The 19,402-nt window shown below is 47.0% G+C and overlaps 1 protein-coding gene across 2 annotated transcripts in view; it reads left to right on the top strand.

The window, feature by feature from the left end:
• NHS (NHS actin remodeling regulator) overlaps window positions 1-19,402 on the top strand; it is a 462,726-nt gene that overhangs the window by 347,932 nt on the left and 95,392 nt on the right. For both annotated transcript variants that reach the window (XM_085622665.1, XM_085622666.1), the window contains exon 2: window positions 12,635-12,787. In XM_085622665.1, the coding sequence (XP_085478791.1) occupies window positions 12,635-12,787 (153 nt within the window). The remainder of the gene's footprint in view (window positions 1-12,634; window positions 12,788-19,402) is intronic.

Below are 19,402 nucleotides of genomic sequence, written 5' to 3'. Positions count from 1 at the left end.
GTGTATGAAAGAGTGCATTAGCACCTTTTGCACCACTGTCATGCATAAATTAGCGCTTTAGCACCTTTGGCACTGCTGTCATGCGTGAAAGAGTCCATTAGCACCTTATGCACCACTGTCATCTGTGAAAGAGGGCATTAGCACCTTTGACACTGCTGTCATGCGCAAAACAGCGCATTAGCGCCTTTGGCGCTGCTGTCATGCATGAAAGAGCGCATTAACTCCTTTGGCACTGCTGTCATACATGAAAGAGCGCATTAGCAACTTTAGCACCACTGTCACGAGTGAAAGAGCGCATTAGCTCCTTTGGAACAGCTGTCATGAGTGAAAGAGTCCATTACCTCCTTTGGCGCCGCTGTTACGAGTGAAAGAGTCCATTAGCTCCTTTGGCACCGCTGTCACGAGTGAAAGAGTCCATTAGCTCCTTTGGCACCGCTGTCACGAGTGAAAGAGTCCATTAGCTCCTTTGGCACCGCTGTCACGAGTGAAAGAGCCCATTAGCTCCTTTGGCACCGCTGTCACGAGTGAAAGAGTCCATTCGCTCCTTTGGCACCACTGTCACGAGTGAAAGAGTCCATTAGCTCCTTTGGCAACGCTGTCACGAGTACAAGTGTCCATTAGCTCCTTTGGCACCGCTGTCACAAGTGAAAGAGTCCATTAGCTCATTTGGCACCGCTGTCACAAGTGAAAGAGTCCATTAGCTTCTTCGGCACCACTGTCATCTGTGAAAGAGTCCATTAGCTCCTTTGGCACCACTGTCATCTGTGAAAGAGTCCATTAGCTCCTTTGGCACCGCTGTCATCTGTGACAGAGTCCATTAGCTCCTTTGGCACTGCTGTCACGAGTGCAAGAGTCCATTAGCTCCTTTTGCACCACTGTCACGAGTGAAAGAGTCCATTAGCTCCTTTGGCACTGCTGTCACGAGTGCAAGAGTCCATTAGCTCCTTTGGCACTGCTGTCACAAGTGAAAGAGTCCATTAGCTCCTTTGACACCACTGTCACGAGTGCAAGAGTCCATTAGCTCCTTTGGCACCGCTGTCATGAGTGCAAGAGTCCATTAGCTCCTTTGGCACCACTGTCATCTGTGAAAGAGTCCATTAGCTCCTTTGGCACCGCTCTCACGAGTGCAAGAGTCCATTAGCTCCTTTGGCACCACTGTCATCTGTGAAAGAGTCCATTAGCTCCTTTGGCACGGCTGCCACGTGTGAAAGAGCGCGTTAGAACCTTTGGTACCGCTGTCATACGTGAATGAGCACATTAACAACTTTGGCACCACTGTCGTGCACGAGAGTGCATTCATACCTTTGCTGCTGTTGATGTGTGAGACGGTGCTTTCTCACCTTTGGCACAGCTGTCAGGCGAAAGAGCTCCTTCAGAACTTCGAGACCGTTTCCGTGTGACAGCACATTGATAACTGACACTAAATTTGTTTTAAAAAGAGAGTATTCAGAATGTTGACACTGCTGTCATTGTGTGAAGGTCCGTTCCCAACTGACAGTTCTTCTGTTTGAACTTTGACAGTGCTGTGGTTGTCTGAAACGGTGCATTCACAACATTGACACCACTATAGTGGTGTGAAGAGTTAATTCATAAGTTTGACTTTGTATTGTTGTGTAAAAGAAAGTACATTTAAGATGTTGCAGGTGTAGTACTTGTGCGAAATCGTGCAGTCATAACTTCGCCACTGCTGTTGTCTGTGATTTTTGTCCGTCTGTCCAACGGCACCACATTAGACGGGGAGGGACCTGCACGGGCGGCCTTTGGCACGGGCGAGCCGGGCCCTCGCCCAGGGCGCCAACCTTCAGAGTGGAGCAGCAAGTTATCTCGATTAAGGGCAGGCATTCAGCTGTCTCATCTTCTCTCAATCCGTTTTTTTTTTCTGTCAGCTGAGTTTAACCCTCGCCTAACCTAACCTCCCTTGTCCTTCTCCTCCCATCTGCCTTGCACCCGCTTCCCCACAAACCTCTGCCCCTCTTTCCCAACTTGGCACCAGCGCGAGGCAGCTGCCTGCGCTGAGTGTGTTCCAGGGGAGCCGGGCTGGGGTGGAGACGTCACTCACTGGTCTGAGTTCATCATCCAGTGACTTGCTTATGACACGAGTGTACTTCCTAGTGCCTTATTTTACACCCAATCAGCAGTGAGGGCGCCAAATATGGCTCGGCCCAGGGCGCTATCGGTGCAAAGGCCGGCGCTCGGGCCTGTAATAAGAATTCCTACTCGAAATGAACTAGGCGTGCTTACCTGTATAACACCGGGCGCATTTGAAAGTTCTTCTATTAAGCCTCCATTTGGGACTTTGTGGTATATCTTGTGTGTACACATCAAACAGTTTGCACGCGAAACAATGTCCAAAAGATACTGCTGGAAATCCATCTGAAGTATACACACGCGTTAAATAGTCCCTGAAATACTTATGGTTTTATAGTTTTGAGACAGAGTGGATCAGAAGTGAAAACATACAGTGTATAAATAGTTTTTATACCTCACAGCGCTGGGAATGCTAGTGTGGTCTTTGTGTACCGCATCGTCAGTCTACATGCGTAAACGCGTTTTAAAGCCAATAGCCGCTTGCACGCTCAACCTCAGCACAACCATGCCCACGAGGGCAGTGGTGTCTGATATTATTGGGTAAGCAACATCTTGCTACAAACAGCATAGCAAAACAAAACAAGCATTGGCACAGCCAATCGGTCTCGCAATCTGAGAGCTGTTGGCATTGTCAATGACAATGTCTTTTAGCTATTTGTTATGGAGTGGAGTGGAGGTATGTGGTGTGGAGTGGAATTATGTGGGTTGGTTTGGAATTGCTTTGTGTGGACTTGTGGGGATTGGAATTGTGTGGTGGTGAGTGGAGTTATGTGTATTGGAATTATGTGGCATGGGGTGCTGTGGAAATATATAGATAGCAATTATGTGGTACTGAGTTTTCTAGGATTATGTGAAGTGGCATTGTGAGTTATGCAGTTTAAGTAGGTGAATTGGCATTTTGTGTTGTGGATGTGGTATGTGGTGTAGTTTAATTATGTGGTGTGCTGTTTCATTTTGTGCCATGATGTGGAATTCTGTGATGTGGATTGGATGTATGTGGTGTGTTTAATTGTGCTGTTGAAGTGAATTATGTGGTATGTTGCCAAAATGTGGTGTTGAATGGAAATGTGTGGAGTTGAAATGTGTGGCCTGGATCTGTGTGGCGTTGAATTAAATAAAAGAAATTAACGTGCTCTGAGTTCCCGTGCCTCAGAGACAGCAGCTGCATTATGACTTTAAAATGGAACCGCCGTACAGCTCAGTGCACTGCCCACTAGTGAATGTGCACATGTCCTGGTAAGGCAGCAGAATCATTCATATGGTGATTCCTGGAGACGGTGCCCTGCTCAACAGCACATGAACTATGCAGGCTGGGGCTCAGTATGCACAGTGAGGAGGCGAAAGCCCCCAGGGGTTTGGTGCTGTGTACTAGACCCCTAGTTTACCCCTAGTTTACAGGGGAAGGCTAGAGTGCTTCCTAACTGGAACAGTAGCTTCACATGTTATATTATCCCTGGTCAACAAAGGCTGCGTGGATTATGGACGTTTTTATCTAGACAACTCTTAAAAGCAAAAAAATGGCGCAGAATGGGATAAAAATCCATAATCAAAGCAGACATATTTGCAATACAAAACAAAACATTTTGACACAACAAACACTAAAGCCCGCACTGGTCAAAAAATGAATTCTGAGCAAAGGCATTTTTTGGACCAAAAGAACGCTGTACGCTTTTCTCAAGCTAGCACACAGACAAGTTAGGGCTTTTAAAATATCTGTTGAATGATGCAAAGCGGAAACACTCAATATTTTAAAAGCTTTTGAGAGGAGTAAATTAGACCCGCTCCTTCACGAATGCAGCTTCTTGGCACATAATGATTGAAAACATATGTAGTATAAAACTTACAAAACAGGCAAACAGTGTAACACGAGTGGGAAACATGGAAGATGCAATAAACTGGAAGAAGGGAAGGGCGCTGAAGCTGAGCACTTACCCGAAAGCAGGCAAACAGTGTAATATGAGTAGGAAACAGAAAAAGCAACACATTTAAACAGGAAACTTGCGGTGTGAAATATTAATAACACCCATAAGCATGTTTCTTGTTTTTATTCCACAAGCTTGTACTACCCTTAAACTTACTTACTATTTGTAGAACACAGCGCATGATTCATTGCCACCAGTGCTTTAAATGGGCCGGTACGGCACTTCCGATTTTTTTTTGCCGTCAGTACCGGCACTTCTCTGTAGCCAAAGCCAAGGAGAGTACCGGTACCCTGATCCACGGCACGGCAGGCGCATGTTAAGTTTCTCCTCAAGTGCAGGGCGGATGAACCCAGTTGTGAAGTAGCCTTTTGCAGAGTTCCTGCGCCCATTTGAATGTCCCCAAACTGCAGGGGTTTGAAACGGCTTGTGTCACGCTGTGATTAACAGGCCAGGATCTCTAGACAGACCCTGCACTGTCAATCAGGTGCGCAGCGACCAGTCCAGTGAAAGTGCCATCATGGCTTTCGTTATGTGTAATGAGTAAATCTGTTTCGTTGACACAAACACATTTCTTGTGTGCTTTAATATGTGCTGCAACTAGTACAAGTCATAATGTATGATCATAACTTGCCCTTAACCACGCCCCTAGCCCCGCCCACTTGCCACACCTCTATTTTATTGAGTACGTGCACTTATTTTTCCCCATTTAAAGCACTGATTGCCACTACAAAAACAACTTTAACTGAGCCCAGACTTCTAACATGGGTAGATACTGAACTTCCCGCTATACCCTCGGCAGCACACGCAACCGCCTGTTGCACACGTGCCTCGGCTACACAGCCGCTGCTGTTGTACCTTGGATGCCTGGGGTCTCCTCTTTGGCCATGATACCGTGAATCTTCACAGGCATTGTACTTAGACTGTCCAGCATGATTCTGTGGTGGAAGAAGTTGCAGCCAATAACAAGAAGGAACTGCTGTAGGGCTCCACTGCGACTGCTGCACCCCCCCCAAAGTGCGCCCACGACTGCTTGCCTCGGCTGCCAAGCTGGGAGCTGGAGCATGGGAGTTGCGTGTAAGTCAATTAGGATTGTTGAAATTAATGAAGGGTCACCGCGGACCGCGGTATGGATGGCATGGCCGCCATTTGACACGTCACTAAGAACGCTTCAAGAAAAAAGAAGTTCAGAAACAATGCTCTAAAATGGCTATGCGTATTGTTAAAAAGAAGTTAGGCCAGTCGGTTGGGGAGGACTAAACTTGTAAAAAGCATGACGTATGCATGTCCTTAACAAATAGGGAGAAAGACAAATGGAGCAACGATGGTGCCAGCCAATGGGAAGCCTGTGGGCTAGCTGAAGCGCACAGCTGTAGATACAGCATGTAGCGGTTTGAGACAGCGCAGGCACGCAGTCCAGAGCCGAGACCTAAAAAGCAAAATAATAAGTGAAAAAAGCATGATTCCGTTCTTCGTCGCCATTTCATTTTTCAGTAGGAACTCAACACTCCTGAAGAAAGCATCATGAAACTGAACTCTGTGTACGTGTTGCCAGTCAGACAGGGTCTTGAAGTACCGCCCTAAAATGAATGTTGCTGACATAGACCAAGGCATCAAACAGAGCACTTCAGCAGCAAGGGCAGGTTCATCTTAGCAAGACACAGAAAACACACAACTGCTGGTATGAGGCATGCCTCAGTGCAGCTCTGGGCCTCTGTGGCCAGACTGGGTAGATCAGCTTTAAGCCAGGGGTGGTGGATGGATTGTCGGACTGACGGATTTATGTTTGAATGGAAGGGTTGGAAAAATTGATCAAACAGCTCAAAACTTGTGGCTTCCCAGAGCTAGTGGTCTGCGCCCAGAGGTTGCTCGCTTGCTGGAAGAGCTATCAGGGTATTTTAACATTTGAGTGGTTCTGTAGCATTCAAAGAGCTACCGACCTAACAAGGTTGAGTTCCTCTGATGAGCTTTAACACAAACGAAACATCATGATGTCAGGAAATTACCTTTGTGAAAACTGAACTGTTGAAGCAAAAGGATAGCACCTTATCAAAAATTGGTCAGAATTTTACTGCTAAATGAGGACTAAAATAAAAAGACACAAGCACTATGTCTACTTTAATTCTGTGCAGAATTACCGAAGGCAAACACCTGTGAAAAAGTTGTTGTTGCTTTGTTTGAGCACAACCACAATCAGCGTTTGTGTAGCTCATTAATGTCAGTGGGTCATATTCTGTATTCCACCTAGCGCTCTGATGTAACCACAAGGAGGCAAATAACACTGTATAACACAAATTACAAATGAAGAAAGTAATGTACTTATGATCTGCGGCATACCCCATCCCTCAGCCCAACGTTGTTCAACGTCTACATGGCACCACTCGCCCACATCGCACGACGGCATGACCTCAACATCATCTCCTACGCCGACGTTACCCAGCTGATCCTCTCCCTCACCAAGGACCCCCACACCGCCAAAACCAACCTCCACGAAGGAATGAAGGCTGTCGCTGACTGGATGAGGAACAGCTGACTGAAGCTGAACTCGGACAAGATGGAGGTCCTCATCCTCGGATCCACCCCCTCATCCTGGGACGACTCCTAGTGGCCGTCTGCACTAGGAACACCCCCAACAACCACCGACCACGCACGCAACCTAGGGGTCATCCTCGACTCTACCCTCTCCATGACGAAGCAGGTCAACGCCGTCTCCTCCTCCTGCTTCAACACCCTCCGCATGCTTCGCAGGATCTTCAAATGGATCCCCACTGAAACAAGAAGGACGGTCAACCAGGCCCTCATCAGTAGTAGACTGGACTACGGAAGCGCACTCTACGCAGGAGCCCCGGCCAAACTCCTGAAACGGCTTCAACGCATCCAGAACGCCTTCGCACGCCTGATCCTCGACATTCCTCGCCACAGCCACATCACACACTACCTGAGAGACCTACACTGGCTCCCTGTCAACAAGAGGATAACCTTCAAACTCCTCACCCACACACACAAGGCACTCCACAACACCGGACCAACGTACCTCAACAGCCGACTCAGCCTCTACACCCCCACCCGTCAGCTCTACTCCGCAGACCACGCCCTCGTCACCGTCCCCCGCATCCGAAGAGTGACCGCCGGTGGCAGATCATTCGCCCACCTCGCCGCCAAGGCATGGAACACCCTCCCCATCCGCCTGCGGCAGACCGAAGACCTTCTGACCTTCAGAAGACTTCTCAAGACCTGGCTCTTTGAACAGTAGCAGCTTCCCCCCCTCGCCCCCCTAGCGCCTTGAGACCGTCGCGGGTAGGTAGTACGCTTTACAAATACCATGATTGATTGATTGATTGATCATGGAGACATTGCTTTGTATTGCAAATGCATTTTTATTTTGCTTATTTTATTTTAACTCATAAGTGAATAATATATTGTTTTTTGCGGGTTCTCCTACTGGTACATCTCTTGCTGTTAGTGCATGTTATCTTGCATTGTCTGCCAAGTATCAAAAAATTGGACTCAAAGTTCAGAAGATCCAATGCAGACTAACAGTCATGCGGTGTATTTCTTAATTTTTTTGCCACCTAGAATTTGAGATCTTTATTTATCAGCCTGAGGATTGAAATGGCTCCTTCGTGTCCTGCAAGTTTGACCCCCTGTCCCTGTTATGGTGTATCGACACAAAGCAAGCAGCACTTTATTTTATTCTGCGGATTTTATATAGATTTGAGAAAACGTTATTTAAAACCAATCTTTCTTGCACAAAATATCAGGGATTTTAAAATTGCGGCATGTCATCTATTTGCACTTTGAGAACCCTTTTGTATGCTTTAGTAGTGCAATTTATATTTGGGGCACTAGACATCATAGGAAAACCATTGTATTAAAACATGTAATTTTAGAACCAATTTGACTGTTTTAATCCTATTCTTTTTAAATGCTATATTTATTTGTGATATGTTTTATGATCTTTTATGGTACTAGTATTTGTGCCGAATAAAGAGTTTGGTTGATTGACTCCGTGCTACGGTTAACCTGCGGCGTTCATATCAGGGAGGAGATAAACAGGACTTCTAGGTTATGTATCCGACCACTAGTTGATCAACAGGTATTGTAAAAGATATCCCCCAACCATAGTGAGGTTCCTGAGGCTGTTTGACTTCTGCAAAAAATGAATGCCAGTTGTCAAGTGATTCAAGTGCGTTGAAGTGTTTGTTGAGGCATTTGGTTGTTGTGTTGCTGATAGGTGTGTGGCTTCTACATACTGTGACTCAATTCTGAATGGAGATAAATTGTCTCTTTGGTGGCAGGGGACCACTTTTTCCCATATAATAACTGCAGCTGCGCTTTCCAAATCGCCATAGTGTACGCATGCGGTTCATTTGATTGGAGGAGAAATATCTGTCGCTATCGTAGTAGTGGTACTATTGAGGAAGACACTACTGTTATTAGGTGCCTCTGGAATGAGCAATTATATGTCCAAGTAGAGTGGGTAAGTTCAGATAAGATCTAATTTATCTTCACCTCCATAATCAGCGCTTAGTTTGTGCCGGTGGCTGCAGTCCGTTAGGGAAGGGTGGGTGTGACGGAGGCACTGACAGACATTTGGGAAATCGGGACTACTTTTTTTCACAACAAATTTTATTGGGTTTTTGTCACGAATCAGAGCGATCATGTCCCGCACATATATACAAGACATTATCATAGAAAATGCCTTGAACAATAACACAGAAACTTGCAGTTTGACCAGCCAACTACCCTCCCACCCCCTTAGAACATTGACAATGTAGCTGTGCAAAGAGGTCACAGGTGTCCATTTCATCTCTTTATGTCTCTTGACCAGATTGTCTAATTTCGGCATCAAGTTGATGCTCCATAGTATGAACAAGAGCCAGGACCATACCCGGGACTGCTTTTTAATCATCAGACTTTGACCTAGAGCAAGAGGCAGAAAGGCAGAAAATTGGGAAGAAAGGAGGAAGAAATGTAGGACAACCTTGTCGAAGTCCGAAAGTGCGATAACTAGCCCCCTGGGGGATCAGGAGTCTTTCATGATGAAGGTCTCTGTGCTCCTCAGCTCATGGCTGGTGCAAAGATTTTTTCCCTGTAGTCGAAGATACATTTTTTTGCCCTAGGAACTGTAACATTTAGCCACTCTCATGTGGCAAGAGAGCGTTCTTTGCTGATTGCAGGGGTAATCTGGTGTCCCCTGCCAGTGTTATCTGCATAGCCATGTCATGCTCAGGAACTAGGGTGACCAGGCATCCTGGAAGTCCCAGTTTTTCACCAGATGTCCCAGTAGATATCGGGAAATTTAGCTCATATCCGGGTTTTAGAGCAGGTCGACTGATAACAGAGGGAGGTGAGTTTTTATGTTTTCCAAAGCAGGGATAGTTAGCAGCTCTTATAAACAAGTAATTTAGTTAATAGGCATGAAATTGGCTTTAAAAACTGCACTTTTCTTTATTTTCTCAGTGCCTCTGCTGTAATTCTATGCTGATGAGCGCCATCATTCAGTGCTCTGGGTTGATGTAAAATTGTAGTCCTTCTACAATTTTTGCGAAATGCCCCGGGTATTTGGTTTTAGAAAATCTGTTAACCATATCAAGAACTAGCCCTGTCTCATAATATGTCAGTACCTGATGCCTTGCTTCACTAGCCCACCCTTCTTTGCACCCACTGACACCAAATAATAGCAGTGGGCTTGTGTGCTGCCAGGCCATCTTGACTTTGGCAACGGATTCATTGCCAGTGGGGAGTGGCCAGGGGTTAAGAATGGGTAAAGGAAAGGGAGAATCAGAGGGGGGTGATGGGAAAACAGCGTGAAGACGCAGGAGCTGACCTCATGATCCGGTCTGCAGAATTTCAGTGAACCTGAAGATTGCTTGATATGCATGAAAAGAGGGCGGCTTTTAAAAATGGCGGACTTGCAAAGATGAGAACTACTTTAACGGTCGAGAACTTGCATTCCAGGACCCCCCCCTTAGGCTTTACATAGCTCAAGCCTTTTGTATTTGCTGCTGCCGAGTTTTTCACGTTTGACTGCGACTGGTGTTTGGTGGCAGGGGGTCGTCTGTCTTTGTACTATGGAGTATATTGAATTAGCTGCACTTTGACCCTGGGGATGTTGCTGACTTGTTAAGAGGCTTTCACAATCTTTGGAGCATGTGCTTAGACTTGGTTATACATACTGATCTAGGTAGTAACTTCCTCTGTTAACTCATATCTTGATATGTATTGTTTCTAGAAGCACCGTCTTTGCATAAAGGGTGGATGTTCAAAGCAAATCGGCATACAGACAGACGTAGATCTATATACAGTTATAATAAAAAACATAAGTGCCAGGGCCCTTGTCAGGAGGCAACCACAGCTTGCACCACCCATTGCCACTGCCAGCGCTGCCAACGACAGTACCTACACAGCTGCTAACCATCACACTGCTACACGTGTGACAATGCAGACTTTTCGAGGTCCCCAAAGCTATGTGAATGGCTTGGGCGACATGTATTAGTTTTTTTTTTTTAGTGTTGGTCTGCTCATCTTAAATTACACAAACAACACCACCATATGGCAGTGGTCATGAGTGCTGGTGCTGAAAAATAATTGGTGATGCCGAGCACCGGAAACCACCGGCTCAAATTAAGCACTGAGTTAGACACACAAATGAGTAGACAGAGAAAGAGGCAGACATACCACCTGGAAGCCAATACACATACACACACAGATGCATCTAGGAATATAGAGATAAACAGACCTGCTTACAGACAGGCAAGGTAATAGACAAAGGGATGTAAAGTCCAGTTTATGCACAGGCAGGCTAACAGACAAGCAGATGGATATACTGGGCGATTGCTGGTTGTCAGGGATGCCTTGATTGACTGATGTACAGACATATTAAATAGTAACAGATGTTTTGATATGAACTCTAGGGTATTGTAAAGTCCACGACAAAAATATGATATTGAGAGACATCGACTGGGTTGTATATGCTTCAAAAAAATGAATTGTCATTCTGGTCAAACTCACAACCTGCAGACCTTTTCGGGCTTGTTCTAGGTAAGGATTAAGACATTAGCACCAAGTCGCGTCACGGTAATAGCGCGCTATAAAAAACATTAACATAACAAAATCAATACCAATACACATTTTAAAAAACAATGCTCACTCAATAAACCCACAAGTGTTGTCCCACCCTTTCCTGAGCACATTTTGAATTGTATTGTGAACATGTTTGCGCCTGGATCTATTTCTGTAATTGCCTGATGTGTAACTAAATAATTCAGTATGTAGTTCCGTGGTGAGGATCCAGGTTACCCAATTCGGTACCTAGCCTTAAAGACGAAGCACGAGCTCTCACCCACCAAAAGGTGGCATGCTTCATCAATGGGCTAAGTTTCTGGGGACATTTAGAATTGTGAAAATGTTTGTGCCTGGATCTACTTCTGTTATTATCTTAAGTGTACCAGGGGCCACTTCCACCATTGTCTGAGGTGGACCTGATGTGTGCCTGGAGCCACTTCTACCATTGTCTGATGTGGACCTGATGTGTGCCTGGGGGGCCTCTACCATTGACTGATGTGGACATGATGTGTGCCTGGGGGCCTCTACCATTCACTGATGTGGACCTGATGTGTGCCTGGGGGGCCTCTACCATTGACTGATGTGGACATGATGTGTGTCTGGGGGGACTTCTACCATTGTCTGGTTTGGGCCTGTTGTGTGACGTGGGGATTTCTACCATTGTCTGTTGTGAACCTGATGTGTGCCTGGGGCCACTTCTACCATTGTCTGATGTGAACCTGATGTGTGCCTGGGGGGCCTCTACCATTGACTGATGTGCACCTGATGTGTGTCTGGGGGGACTTCTACCATTGTCTGGTTTGGGCCTGTTGTGTGACGTGGGGATTTCTACCATTGTCTGTTGTGAACCTGATGTGTGCCTGGGGCCACTTCTACCATTGTCTGATGTGAACCTGATGTGTGCCTGGGGGGCCTCTACCATTGACTGATGTGCACCTGATGTGTGTCTGGGGGGACTTCTACCATTGTCTGGTTTGGGCCTGTTGTGTGACGTGGGGATTTCTACCATTGTCTGTTGTGAACCTGATGTGTGCCTGGGGCCACTTCTACCATTGTCTGATGTGAACCTGATGTGTGCCTGGGGCCACTTCTACCATAGTCTGTTGTGAACCTGATGTGTGCCTGGGGCCACTTCTACCATTGTCTGATGTAGAGCTGATGTGTGCCTGGGGCCACTTTTACCATTGTCTGATGTGGACCTGATATGTGCCTGAGGTCACTCCTATCATTGGCTGTTGTGTGCCTGGGGCTTCTTCTAACATTGTCTGATGTAGATCTGATGTGCGCCAGGGGCCACTTCTACCATTGTTTGACGTGGACCTGATGTGTGCCTGGGGCCACTTCTACCATTGTCTGATGTGGACCTGATGTGTGCCTGAGGTCACTCCTATCATTGGCTGTTGTGTGCCTGGGGCTTCTTCTAAAATTGTGTGATGTGTACCGAGGGCCAGTTCTACCAGTGGCTCTGAGCACCTCTGTACTTGGACTTTATGTGACTTTAGGATAAAGGATGATCACTTTCTGGGAATAACATCCACTTTCTTCTCTCTTTCCAACAGCTGTCTCAAACCTGGATGCAGAGAGCAAACTGAGTGTGTACTTTCAGACACCAATTCACCAGCAAAGAAATATTTTCCTCCCCACCACCAGGCCGCCCTGCGTAGAGGAGCTGCACTACTATGCCAAACAGAACCTGCGCGGCCTGCGCAGAGGTAAGGACGCCAGCAGGGCCTCACCATGTCTTCATGCTTTGCAAGACACTGCAGGAAATGTTTATGTCAAGCCAAGTTAGACAGAAGACTGTCCACACAGCCTACACTGTACCAGTATTGTATAGAGTTGGATATAACTGTGCTCACAGTATCACTTTCCATCAGTACAACCCTTCCATTACTATTCAAGGTAACACAGCACTTCAGTACTTAACATAACCTGTGTAGTTGTAAAGCGCACGTTCACCCCTAACGGGGCATCTTGGCACTGAATAACAGATGTTTACTGTTGCCCAACTCAATAGTACTCATTTTACCGACCTCAGAAAGGATGAGAGGCTGAGTTGACCCGCCGGGATTTGAACCTGTGACCATGAGGTCAAACACAGGCCCCTGCAGTGGATGCATTAGTCCACTAAGCCACCAGACCCGCCACAAGCCACTTACATGTTACTTGCAACACAATCCAACCATTCTACGGATTGTGACAACCTATAGCACCCTGTTATATCCTGATTTAAGTATAATGCATTCTCCCTCCCTAGTTTCCCTGCTGCTCAGCCAGTGTGTGTGAGGTCATAGAATGTTTATGTAGCTCCCATCCAGTTTCCATAGATGCATAAACATCTGCTGAGCAATGGGCATGGCGACCGAAACAGAATACACACATGAGATTTGGTTCATCCATTCAGTTTCCCATCAGGTACCGGGACTATTCACCCTCCACCCCATGAGAGTTGCTACATTCCCGAAACAGAAGTAAGTATATTTCCAGTGCTAACAACACATCTTTGTGGGCCAGGACTGGTTCTGGTCTCCAGTCAACACCTCAGAGCTGTTAGAAATATATCCCTGGAAAGGCGAGGGCGCTGTGGTTCCTTACAAGGGCACCGTAATACACTAGACAGATGCCAACAGCATAACATTAAATATCATCCCCTAAAAAGACCACACATGCGAAAGGATTGATGACGTGCCATCTACATATGGCCTTGTATTGCTGAGTCCCCTCCCTTGACATGATCAGTTAAACACTGTCCCCAAACCTCTAGCCCCACGAAGCATCAGTAATAATATCCAACACCAGTTCTTTGGATTAGGGGTCGTATATCCCCGGCCGTATTTATTACAAATTAATACAAACATTATATATAATTCATAATCAAAACGATTTTTTGAACATATACGCGTATCCTGGATGAGCCTACGTGCAGGGTCATGACTGTTCCCAACTAGTTACCAGGTCCCCCTTTACCGGAGTGACCTGGCACAGGAGGCCCGTGTGCCCACCAGATTCCGTGGATGTGCCCCACGCCCTTCCATCGTACCTCCCAGGGGCTGATGTTGTGCCAGGTTGGTGCCCAATGCGCCTGCGCAGGGGTTGGCCCAAGCAGCCTACCGGAAGTGGGACTTCCTACCACCCGTACCCTTCAGCCTACCGGCCGTAAGTGCCCACTGGAGTGTGATGAGGGACCACTGTCCCCCAGGCATCCCCGTTAAATAATGGGATGCCTACTAAGAGAAGTAAATATTTTCTAGCAATCATGACCTTACCGCAGACCAAGGATACTCAGAGACATAAACACGACAAAATTGATATTTCTTGTAACGGAAGCATAATAGATGACATTCTTTAAAAACGTGACAAAACCTTTTTTGTTTGAGATCTGATAAGCAAAACTTTTACACAAGCCCAACATATCATTTTTTAAACATTGCTGCCTCAGGGGATGGTAGGTGGGGAAAGAAAAATCCACACAAAGGTTCCCTGGAGTCCTCCACGAGCAGTCGGGCGGGCGATGTTTACTGGCTGAGCGGCGGAGATGGAAGAGGCTCTCTCGCCGCTCTGCTGGTGCTCTTAAACGGGTCCTACCTACGAACCAGTTAAAACAGGTCCTGGCGAGATCCGGGACCCGTTTTCATTGCGTTTGCCCTGGAAGCACTTGAACTGCTTCCGGGGCAACACCCTCTCAGCCAATGGGCGAGGGCGGCTAGGGCGGGCCCCCGTCTCACCCCTCCCTCGGCGGGAAAGCACACCGGGGACCAGCACAACCGCCATATTGACGGCATAACCGAGTTCCCGGTGTCGCCTGTGGATATTCGCTGCTTTTTACTTAATTAAATGCCTGCTTTATGTACATTGTTTCAATGACTACAAGGCATGTACTGTTTTTATACTGGGCCACTAGAATTATGTGAGTCTGCGGTTGCAGCGTTTTCCGCATAGCTATGGAAATACCGCATTTGCCACACAATCCATCATCTACTCCATAATCTGCAAGTTTTAACAATAGAAAATAGCTACTAGCTCAAATGGATCAAACATTACTAAAAACATAACACATATTGCAGCCCAGTGGATGGCCCGTCGCAAAGATTGACTGGTCACCCTTCAGTTACTTACTGCTGTATTTGGATATTAAACTGGTACCATTAAGGTGAAACCTTTGCCTGGACAGTGTTAACATGTGCAAAAATTGCAAAATAGTGGAGTAATACTGTCACAAAATATGCTGCTTTACCCTGCGTAATTTGCCTTTTCTTGCTGCGTAATATAGTGAACCTTGCCTCATAATTTGCTCTTCCACTGCTGCATAATTCCAGTGGCACTGCCAAATGTGTTTTTCCCAAACAGAACATGCCAGTCAGCACCCAGTCACTCTCACTGGCACAGCATGGCACCAAAACCATGTAGGTTGCAAAGTGATGGCAATTTGGTATCACTTTTCTCTCTGTATCCAACATACATCTCAGAACTATTCAGTTATAACTAGCTCAGACATGAAGAAATGCATGGCAGGAATCAGAATAGATGCAGGGTGGTGGTTGATTCCTGGTTTGTATTCCAGTCTTGTTTTCCTAAACATGGTTTGGTGGGTGCAATATTTTACATTACGTAAAGCATTAGTGGGGGGACCCTGTGTTTCTCAGAATCCGGGTATCATATAGTACATACACAAAAGTGGTTCTGTCGGCAGGCGCGGCCCGTGCAGGTAAGAGCGGTGGGGGAGGGGGGTGAGACGACTGACGATGATGAGGTAACTTAAATAAAAAATAAAAAAACGACTTACCTTGCGTTTGTCGCATCACTAACTTGTGAGGTGGCGTGCGCAAGTTAAGTGGTTTTTGTTTTTACAAAATTTAAGATAACCTCGTCGTCACCTTTCGACTCCTTCCTACCCTGCCTTCCCCCCCCCCCCACTGCTCTTACCTGCCCGGGCCACACCTGTCTGTCGGATAACATTTATTGTTAATTACCAAAGTCAATAGTTGCACGAATGCTTATATGGTTAATTCGTATGAGGAAATAAATCCGAAAGCATCTACGCCCGAAAAACCCAGTTATTGGGTACATGACATACGTTATAATAATCGAATAACGATAAACCATATAGTCAATGGTCGGCGGTTTTACATCCCGCCTATGCTGAAATTCCATTTTTGGGGCATTCAAGGACAGATGAAAATTAGTCCCTGTATGATAGACAACTGATTGGATATATTAGGCAGGCCCGTTAAAGAATCTGAATTGTTTAATGTTCATTTATGTACCTGTACAGTCACTATTTTTCCTTGATGCCCTGCACGAGCACCTCTTCACCCAGCACGTATGGAGCACCTTATTCTTTGAATATATGGTCTATCATTATTCAATTATTATGAATTTCACGGCATACAGCCTCAAGCTCAGAGTATGCCCATATTCACCGACGAAAACAAGCCTATAATCAAACGAGGTGGACAGCGCAAAAAATACATTTATTCTGGAGCGCAACTGCCATTGGAGCAGCAGGCGCAGTTATGTTATGTTATGTTACCGGGTATTTGTTGAGCGCGCAGCTACTCCCAAGAGTGTCCCGGCGCTGTATGCTGCTGGGGAACCCATCCTGGCTTTCCCTGTGAGATGATCCCTACTGGGCATCTCCAAGGTGAAGACAAGCATCCCCGGCGCAGATGGGGCCGTAAGTGGAGATTAAGCAAGCTATTTTACTAAACAATATAGCCAGAAAACTTTGCAGACCTTAGATAAGGAAGTAGTGAAAGATGTGTTACATAGTACAAAAAAATCAACCTTTACTTTGTTTAGTGGTGAAATTGAGACTTGACTCCTCGTTTCTGTTTTTTCATTTTTTTGGGGGGTGGGACTGGAGGGGGGCACATGATTAGGTGTTGGGTGCACTGAAGGAGGAACCGTTTAAATAAGTAAGATGTCGCTATTCATAATGTACAAACATCACAGCCCAAACGAAAATCTAGAAATACATGGATGACTGTAGTGTTCTCCGGCTCCCGTCTCTGATAGACGGGGACGCGACCGCCGGGAAGTCGTGACTAAGGGCATACGCGGGCACACAGAGACCAGGAGACTAGATGATGCTTTGCAAGGTCTGCCGTCGTAGCCCTAGTGGTGTACGCACGTGCGCGACTGTCTTTTATTGACTTACACCACGTGACCTGAAGCATACGCATTAGGCGTGTCGCATCACAGTCACGACATTACATTCCTCCCCAACAAACATGAAAACCAAATTTAACTACAACTTTCCTTACATTGGACTACCCGCCCAGCATTCGCCGTCAGCAGAACATTCCACAACTCCAAATAATATAACATGGAACATTCTTACGTGAGGTAGTCTTTTAAACGACAGGAGGGCTCAGGATTGTTCCGCAGGCTGTACTGCGACGTGCCCCGGCCTTGTGAGTCTCCGGTATCTCTGCCTTCCCCTCGACGTGAATCACAACCTCTTGAGACTGTCGCCCAGGACTCACTGCTGTGCCATACGATTCTCTCTGCGGAGACGACCGGGGAAAGTCAGTTTCTCCTGTGTCCTCCATGGCTGGTTCTATCTCTCCGCCACCAGTTTCAACGTCTTCCACCCGCCTTGTGTTGAGGATGTCGCCCACATGGTCAGGGAACACTTCTGCTCGCTGTGGATAATACTTTTTGAAATGCGACACGTTTCTGGTTATTCTCTCTCTCCCACGAGTGGCAGTGACGCAAGTTCCCTTTGACGGACACCACCGTCCAGGGTTCCTTTTCAAAACTCAGGCTCAATTTACTTCCCTGGGCTCGGTTCTTGAGCAGTACAGTGTCCCCTCGGCGGATGTTTGGTAGGGCGGCCCTCCGCCGGAGACTAACATGAGCGTGTGCTTTTCGTCGCCGGGCATCAATGGTACTGTCCTCGGGAGTTTCCGGTCGCCACTCGGGGTGATGAGGGATCGTGTCAGTTACTACTCTTCCCATTAGTAGATGCGCGGGAGCCACACCAGTGGTCGTGTGGGGTGTCTGGCGATAACTCCGGAGAAAGGTGAATATGGCCAATTCTATGGATTGAGCCTTGTCATGTGCAATGCGTATTACTTTGTTAAGTGTCCGCATAAATCTTTCAGCTTCCCCATTCGCTTGAAGCCAGCGTGGGGTGATGCGGCAATGATGAATACCCAGCACTTGCAGGTATGAGGCAAATTCTTGACTTTGGAAAGGAGATCCATTGTCAGTTCTTATCTCTTGCACGAGTCCATGGGCAGCCATGATCTTCTCGAGTTTCGGTATGACTTCAGTCGGGCTGAGTTCTGACAGTATCTCCACTTCAGGATATTTAGAGCGGTCATCAATAGCTACCAGGGTATGGCGCCCATCTGGCAGACTGCCGAAATCTACACTCACTCGGGACCATGGGACCCTCGGCTGAGTTTCCACGATGACAGGGGCAGGTCGGGGTGCCTCCCCGGTGACCTGGCACGATGGGCAGGCACGGACAGTGGCCTCTACCAGGTCGTCCATTAGTGGGAACCAAACCTTTGTGCGAAGCCTCGATTTTGTTTTAACCATGCCCTGATGTCCTACATGGGCAAGGTCCACAACCCTCTCTGTTAGTGATGTTGGAATTACTAGCCTGTGTCCTCTTAACAGGCACCCTGCATCATCCTCGGTGAGCTCATCCCGGACATGGTACAAACTGTCCATTATTCGTTGTGCTGTGGCTGTTAAACTCTTCCACTCCTCCTTCGCTTTGTGCCAGCTACTGCTCCCTTTGCGCGCTGCAGACACTCATCTTGGTCTGTGGCTTCCCGTAGGCTTGTCATGGAAATGGGTATGGGGCATGATCGAGCGGTGACACACCTAACATATTCCTCAGTGTCAGCGGCATCCTCCATTTCCTGGGCCGTGGCTTTTCGCGGATGGCGGGACAGGTAGTCGGCCGGATTCTTGGACCCAGGCTGATACTCTATTTTACAGTTATAGTTCTGGAGTTGTAGCATCCACTTCTCAATCCATGGCGGCGGCTTAGTCGAGGTTCCTGAAAAGAGCGCCACCAGTGGCTTGTGGTCTGTTGCTACTACAAACGGTTTTCCTTACAAGTACAAATGGAAGTGGTGGCACCCCCAGTGAATAGCGATGGCTTCCTTTTCTATTTGTGAGTATCTCTGTTCAGTTGCGGTAAGGGATCTGCTGGCGAATGCCACGGGGGCCCACTCTTCTTGAAGGTTCCTTCTTTGCAGGAGGATGGCTCCTAAGCCGACCGGACCAGCATCCACGGCGACCAATGTTAACTTCGTGGGGTCAAAGAACGCCAGGGTGGTGGCTTCAGAGAGAGACTCCTTGATTTT

This window comes from Triturus cristatus, chromosome 8 (assembly GCF_964204655.1).
Source record: "Triturus cristatus chromosome 8, aTriCri1.1, whole genome shotgun sequence".
Lineage (NCBI taxonomy): Eukaryota > Metazoa > Chordata > Amphibia > Caudata > Salamandridae > Triturus > Triturus cristatus.
This window is presented reverse-complemented; position numbering and strand designations above follow the sequence as displayed.